This window comes from Mesoplodon densirostris, chromosome X (assembly GCF_025265405.1).
Source record: "Mesoplodon densirostris isolate mMesDen1 chromosome X, mMesDen1 primary haplotype, whole genome shotgun sequence".
NCBI lineage: Eukaryota > Metazoa > Chordata > Mammalia > Artiodactyla > Ziphiidae > Mesoplodon > Mesoplodon densirostris.
This window is the reverse complement of record NC_082681.1, coordinates 22,377,204-22,385,632: the sequence shown is the minus strand read 5'-3', so window position 1 is coordinate 22,385,632 and position 8,429 is coordinate 22,377,204. Positions and strand designations below refer to the sequence as shown.

Here is an 8,429-nt window from a genome sequence, read left to right as displayed (position 1 = left end):
TGTTTGAAGGTGAAATCAGAAACGTGGACTGTCAAATTTTGCTAATACAGTCTGCATTAGTGAAAAGCCTATAGTACATGTACATAATAATATGCCACTTTATTATTTTCAGTACATTCTGTACATATGAAATGGCTAAATGTTGCCTAGCAGAGGTCCCACCAGAACTGATCCTGCCTGATTTATAATCAGCACATTTATTTGTTAGTATGCAAATAAGAACTGCTACAGTACTTGGGGAAAATTGTGTTGTTAAGTGCAACATTTCTCCTGCAATTTTGCTCCAACTGTTAATTAGTTCTGCTAACCTCTTTTTGCAGATTGTATGAAGTTAAACAGCAAACCAGCAGAAGTATGTGAATTTATACAATGGCAATCCAGTTGTGTTACACTGGGAAGGTTGTATGAAGACATACAGATTTTTTTTAAGAATTAATTTTTTATAGGTTTTATTTATTTATTTATTGTTATTTATCTATCTACCTATCTATCTATTTATTTATGGCTGCGTTGCGTCTTCGTTGCTGCGCGCGGGCTTTCTCTAGTTGTGGCTAGCGGGGACTACTTTTTGTTGTGGTTCGCGGGCTTCTCATTGTGATGGCTTCTCCTGCCATGGAGCACCGGCTCTGGGAGCATGGGCTTCAGTAGTTGTAGCACGCGGGCTCAGTAGTTGTGGCGCACGGGCTTAGTTGCCCCTCGGCATGTGGGATCTTCCCAGACCAGGGCTCGAACCCGTGTCCCCTGCATTGGCAGGTGGATTCTTAACCACTGCACCACCAGGGAAGCCCAAGACATACAGATTTTTCAGTAAGTAGCAAGTGTGTAAAATGGATTTCACAGCAGCATAGATAAGGTACAAGCTGGAATAATCAAAGACAAAGCTTCCCATTTGTTAGCCCATTTGCTCTCATTTGGACTTATACAGATATGGCAAAAACACTTTGGCATCAAGATTCAAAGTCAAGCTCCACCACCTGCTAGCTTTGTGACATTGGCTGAGCAAGCTCTTATGTGCCTAGAACATAGGTGATGGTCTTTACAAACATGAAGCTGTAAGCAATATAGTAGCAATGGAGCACAGTTGTTAAGTAAGAGGGTTCTGAAGTCAGACTAACTGAGCTCAGAATCCTCACTCCACTACACTAGCTATGCATCACTTTTATCAAATTATTTAACGTCTTTAATTCTTGATTTATTCATCTGTAAATGGAACATATTCTTAGTAGACCTACTCAGCTCACAGAGTTGTGGTGAATATTTAATAAAATAATCAATGTAAAGCACTTAGCACTTGCATGCAACTGCAACATAGTAAGCCCTCAATAAACACTCGCTGTTAAAAGTGTTATCCCAAAACTTTCTTCATTGTGGCTTATGCCCAATCAGCTCCAATATAAATAGCCTTGTTAAGGACACTTACCTTTGCATTGCTTAATTCAGTGGACACCCCTGCATGACTTCAGCAGCATTTATGGCAAATAACTAATTTTTCCTTGTTGAGAAGTAAAAACTGGGAAGTTTTCAGAAAGATATGAGGAAGAGTTAATTACTTAAAGGATAAAATTTTGGATCAGGTGCTGGAAGTAGAGTGTGGCATCTCTCTCTCTCTGGAACACTAAAACATGATCAGCTAAACCATTGCATGCATATTGAATATTTAACTTCCCAAATACAGAGGCTCAGCTAGATGTTCTCTAAAGGTTTCTTTTTGCCTTTAAAGTCTGTGATTTTTCCAAATTAGTGAATGATATCAGCTACTATTTGTGCAGCAATAGCTAAAATACAGATATGGGCATTTTACATATGTTCTTGCAATCCTCACAAAAATCCTATAAAGTGGGTATTCTCCACATTTTAAAATTGGTGAAATAAGCTTAGAAAAGCACAGATAACAGTCATGAAGATACTGAGTGGTAAATTCAAAATACTTCTTTTTTAATTTATTCACTCATTCTTGTATAAATACAACCAATATTTATGAACACCTACTATGTGCTGGGCACTGTCTTTAACACTGGTGTATAGCACTGAACATAGTAGATAAAATCAACGCCCTTGTGGAGCTTGTATTTTGGTAAGCAGAAAATAAGACACAAAACTATCTGGTTCCAAGGCTTGATTCACTTCTATAGTATGGTACAATGTCCTCTGACTGGATTTTGTGTCATGTTACCATTTTATGGTGAAGTCGAATTTTTCCTGTTTTAGACACAGCAAAATCATGCACCAAGGAAACCAAACTATCTCCGAATTTTTCCTCCTGGGACTCTCAGTGGTGTCTGAACAGCAGCAACACATCTTTACGCTGTTTCTGTGCATGTATCTGGTTACGATAGTGGGAAACTTACTTATCATCCTGGCTATTATCAATGATGCTCACCTCCACAGCCCCGTGTACTTCTTCCTTGCCAATCTATCCTTCACTGACATCTGCTTCACAACCACTACCATCCCAAAAGTGTTGGCAGACATCCAAAGCCAGAGCCTAATCATCTCTTTTGCAGGGGGCTTTACACAAATGTACTTTTTTATGTTGCTGGTGGACCTGGACAATTTCCTCTTGGCAGCCATGGCATATGACCTGAATATTGCCATCTGTCACGCATTACACTATGCTGCATTACTGAGTCCCAAGGGTTGTATCCTGCTGGTAGTGACTCCATGGGTTGTCTCTAATCTTGTTTCAGTACTGCATCTCAGTCTGCTGGGCCTCTTGAATTTCTGTGATCAGAGAGAAATCCCACACTTCTTCTGTGACCTGGAAACCATGTTAAGGCTTGCTTGTTTAGACACCCAGATCAATGATTTGACAATCCTAGTCATTGGGGGATCAGTTATCTTCATCCCATTCACCTTCATTTTTGTCTCCTATTCCCTTATTGGTTGCACTGTACTTAGGATTCCTTCAGCCAAGGGGAAGTGGAAAACATTCGCCACTTGTGGCTCCCATTTCTTAGCTGTGGCCCTCTTCTATGGATCCATTGTTGGGGTCTACTTTCCTCCGTCTTCTGCCTACTCAGCAGAAAGGGATAAGGTGGTGGCCATCATGTATACAGTTGTAACTCCCATGATGAAGCCTTTCAGCTATAGTCTAAGGAACAAGGACATGAAAGGAGCACTGAGGAGACTACTCATCAGGGAAATCTATTTCTGGAGATGGTGATCCCTGCCGTAAGAAATACCTGTATCAACTTCTTAGACTTAGATGAGCACACAGAGGATCTAAAGCCTCAGGCTACTGTGCCACCATGGTAGTTTCTTCCCCATCCATTTCCTGCCCCCAATACAGGTCCAAGACTCTAGATCGGACTCATCTCTCCATAAAAAATAATACCAAAATAAAACAAAAAAAATGCTCCTTTACTCCACAGTCCTTCACAATTTACAAACAGAGTTTTACCTGAATAAGCTTATGGCTGTGTAGTCAGTAATTACTAATTGGTCTCTAATTTTTGGTTGGTGTCTCCTTTCCCCCTCTACCAAACCCTACATGCTGGATCATTGATAGGAAGGAAGGGAGGAAAAGAGGAAGGAAGGAAGAAAACATTGATGACAATAGTTCAAAATATCTTACAGATAATACCATTTTGAACTTCACAACTTCCAAACAATGACTTGATTCACACTAATATTTTGGGGTGAATACTGTATCATTCTCATGTATGAGGCAAGAAAAAAGATGCACTAATAGAAGATAAACAAACTAAGGCAAAAACAATCATGTCATTTGTCCTGCTCTGAGCCCTACAGAGGATCCACAGCAAAGCTTAAGTTCTTCAGCATCTAAGGTCCTCTACCACCTACACTCACCTACATTTCCAGAAGTAAGAATCATCATTCTCTACCTGCTCAACATCTTTTGAACACCCTACATCCCAGGTACACTGGACACTTTGTCATTCTTTGGGCAGTGTATGGATTTGCATGACTCTTGTCTTTGTACATGTTACATCCTCTCCTTGGAATATCTGTTCCATTCTCTCTTCCTATAGACATTTGACACTTTTTAAAGGCTCCATCTCAGGTCTTACATTCTCTATGAATTTTTCATAATTCTTCCACCTTTCTAGGTAAAATTATTTCCTTCTCTCCTCTAGGATCCTGTAGCACTTTATTTTGCTATTGTATCACTTATCACAATTAATTATAATTATAAGGATATTTGTCAGTGTTATCCAAGATGATCTGAACTCTTTACAGTGTACAGGAACTATGTTTTATTAGTCTCTGTAGCTCTAGCCTAGTATAATGCCTGAAACAGGGTAGGTATTCAGTAAACCAAATTGAATAAAACAATTGTCATCTCTCAAAACAGAAAATTTATTTTTAGTTTATCTTCTGCTGACTTGTTGAGTAATACTAGATGACTCAATTAATCTCTCTGAGCTTAGTTTCCCATTGATACAATTCATGAAACAGTATACTAACTTTTGCCTCCTAGCTACCCCCATTGATGATATAGAACATGTTAGAGGTTAAAACTTTCTGAGACAGAAGGCTGTTAAAGTGCCACACTGGGTAGGTGCCAGGAGTCCAAAATAAATCAAGAGAAACATAAAGAAAATCAGGTGTTCAACATACACAAGAATATGAGGATTTGAGGTGTGGTTATGAAACTTAAGACATGATACCTGGGCTCTTTTATTCTGTATCTGTGTAATATCCTAACCTTTGATCACGGAGGAAACTTCAGGCTTTTCATGCATCTGATACTGCTAAAACATATCCCAGTTATACTGTCTGGTTGAATGAACCTAGCTCTTTGTTCTGCCTTCAGGGTTGGGTTGGTGGCTTTGCTGTGACACCACAATAGTCCAGTCAGTGCACTCAAAGTGTAGTTTGCCGACCTATGCTAATCACAAAACTATTTGTTACTGGTTAGCAGAGGGATTGAGGTGAGATAAGTTTAGAAACTGAGACAAACATTTAGAAATATAGAGCAATTTCACATTGCTATGAAGTTTTTGTTTTATTTTACAAAAGTATCAGTTTACAAAAATTTGGAAATTAAAAAGTCTAGAAGCACTAGATGCTTCTCTGTCTTCTCCTCCTCCTTCTACTTCTTTTTCTTCTTCTCCTTCTTATACTCCCCTTCCTCCTTTCCCTCCCCAATTTCTCCTTCTCCTTCATCATGTTCAACATAAAATCTTAAGCAGGACTCTGTATGATGAATACCTTTTAAACCAATACCATCAGGGACTGATATTGGATATTTAATTTAAAGCATCAATTAAAGCATTTCTAAAGTATACAAACAACTCATACAGCTTAATACAAAAAAGAAACAAACAACTCAATCAAAAAATGGGCAGAAGACCTAAACAGACATTTCTCCAGAGAAGACATACAGATGGCCAACAGGCACATGAAAAGATGCTCAACATCACTAATTATTAGAGAAATGCAAATCAAACCTACAATGAGGTACCACTTCACACCAATCAGAATGGCTGTCATTAAAAAGTCTACAAATAATAAATGCTGGAGAGGATGTGGAGAAAAGAGAACCCTCCTACACTGTGGGTGGGAATGTAAACTTGTGCAGCCACTATGGAGAACAGTATGGAGGTTCCTTAAAAAAGTAAAAATAGAACTACCATATGTTTCTACAATTCTACTCCTGGGCATATATGTGGAAAAAATGAAAACTCTACTTTGCAAAGATACATGCACCCCAATGTTTATAACAGCACTATTTATAATAGCTAATACATGGATGCAACCTAAATGTCCATCAACAGATGAATGGATAAAGAGGATATAGTGTATATATATCGATGGAATACTACTCAGCCATAAAAAAGGATGAAATAATGCCATTTGCAGCAATATGAATGTACCTAGAGATTATCATACTAAGTGAAGTGAGTCAAGCAGAGAAAGACAAATATCATGTGATATCACTTATATGTGGAATCTAAACTATGACACAAATGAACTTATCTACAAAACAGAAACAGACTCGCAGACGTAGAGAACAGACTAGTGGTTAGCAAAGGGGAAAGGGGGGGAACTCAGTTGGGAATATGAGATTAACAGAGACACATATCTATATTTAAAATAGACAAACAACAAGAACCTACTGTATAGCACAGGGAACTATATTCAGTACCTTGCAATAACTTATAATGGAAAAGAATCTGAAAAAGAATATATATATATGTGAAACAATCACTGTGCTGTACACCTGAAACACTGAAAATCAACTATACTTCAATTAAATAAATAATTTAAATTTTTAAAATTAAAAATACATCAATTAAAGCAAAGAATCATTAAGCACACACAGCCCCTTAACATTTCATTTTTCAGAATACTCTATTTTGGCTTATTCCATGCAAAGATATATTCCTTAACTAATCTTTTGATGTAGGGGACAAGACCCTTTCTTTGATTATGGATTGACTGATTGTGTTCTGAATAATCACTGTTGAATGAACTTCACATTTTAAAAAATATCATATATTGTTTTATTCTTGATAATAAAACTGGGCCTACTCATGTTATAAAATTTAGAAAATACAGTAAACTATATAAAAGATAAAATTTAAAAAATCACCACAATCCCACTTTCCACAGATAGCCATTGTGATATTTTGGTGTATTTTTTTCTATGAAAATATATGAGATATATAAAGAATATATATAAGGATATACATGTAATATAGAAGTTAAACTAGAAATGTAACAGGTGAGGCCTTAGATGTACTTTTGGCATAGATGTATTCCTTTTGATATCAGTGTTGTTAAGCCCTATGCCTTCAAGTCTTTGCACCCCTGTTTAGCTTTGCAACATGCCCTCACCCCACCCCCAGCACTTCCAGCTTCCCTATCCTGCTCTACTTTTGTTTTCTTCAACACTTGCCACCGTTAATCTATGAAAAACTTTTCTTATTTATTATGTCTATTGCTTTCTGTGTGTCTTTTCGTCACCCCTTCAGTGTAAGCTCCAAGAAGGCAGGATCTTGTCAGTTTTGTTCAATGATGTATCTCAAATGCCTAAAGCAATGGCAAGCGCAAAGTAGGTGCTAAATAACTCATTGTGAAAGAATGACTTAAGATTATATGAGTCTTGGGGGGGAGTAGTCAAGATTGCAGAAGAGGAGGACGTGAAATTCACCTCACCTCACAAGTATATCAAGAATACATCTACATGCAAAGGAAACCATAAACAAGACCAAAAGACAACCCTCAGAATGGGAGAAAATATTTGCAAATGAAGCAACTGACAAAGGATTAATCTCCAAAATTTATAAGCAGCTCATGCAGCTCAATAGCAAAAAAACAAACCACCCAATCCAAAAATGGGCAGAAGACCTAAAAAGACTTTTCTCCAATGAAGATATACAGATTGCCAACAAACACATGAAAGAATGCTCAACATTAATCATTAGAGAAATGCAAATCAAAACTATAATGAGATATCATCTCACACCAGTCAGAATGGCCATCATCAAAAAATCTAGAAACAATAAATGCTGGAGAGGGTGTGGAGAAAAGGGAACACTCTTGCACTGCTGGTGGGAATGTGAATTGGTACAGCCACTATGGAGAACAGTATGGAGGTTCCTTAAAAAACCACAAATAGAACTACCATATGACCCAGCAATCCCACTACTGGGCATATACCCTGAGAAAACCATAATTCAAAAAGAGTCATGTACCAAAATGTTCATAGCAGCCCTATTAACAATAGCCCGGAGATGGAAACAACCTAAGTGTCCATCGACAGATGAATGGATAAAGAAGATGTGGCACATATATACAATGGAATATTACTCAGCCATAAAAAGAAACGAAATTGAGCTATTTGTAATGAGGTGGATAGACCTAGAGTCTGTCATACAGAGTGAAGTAAGTCAGAAAGAGAAAGACAAATACCGCATGCTAACACATATATATGGAATTTAAGAAAAAAATATCATGAAGAACCTAGGGGTAAGCCAGGAATAAAGACACAGACCTACTTGAGAATGGACTTGAGGATATGGGGAGGGAGAATGGTAAGCTGTGACAAAGCGAGAGAGAGGCATGGCCATATATATACTACCAAACGTAAGGTAGATAGCTAGTGGGAAGCAGCTGCATAGCACAGGGAGATCAGCTCGGTGCTTTGTGACCGACTGGAGGGGTGGGATAGGGAGGGTGGGAGGGAGGGAGACGCAAGAGGGAAGGGATATGGGAACAGATGTATATGTATAACTGATTCACTTTGTTATAAAGTAGAAACTAATACACCAATGTGAAGGAATTATACTCCAATAAAGTTGTTAAAAAAAAAGAATACATCTACAAATGGAATGATTTTCACAGAACACCTGCTGAGCACTAGTGGAAGACCTCGGACACTTAAAAGGACAAGAAAAATCCCCACACAACTGCATAGGATGAAAGGAAGAAAAAAAGAAAAGAGGAAACAGGAAGGGACC

The 8,429-nt window shown here is 37.9% G+C and overlaps 1 protein-coding gene across 1 annotated transcript; it reads left to right on the top strand.

Annotated features, from left to right (window-relative positions):
* The first annotated feature begins 2,221 nt into the window (after positions 1 to 2,221).
* LOC132481513 (olfactory receptor 1361-like) lies at positions 2,222 to 3,163 on the top strand. The gene has a single exon (XM_060086402.1). It carries the CDS (start codon positions 2,222 to 2,224, stop codon positions 3,161 to 3,163), a length of 942 nt encoding a protein of 313 aa, XP_059942385.1.
* The last annotated feature ends 5,266 nt before the right edge of the window (positions 3,164 to 8,429 follow it).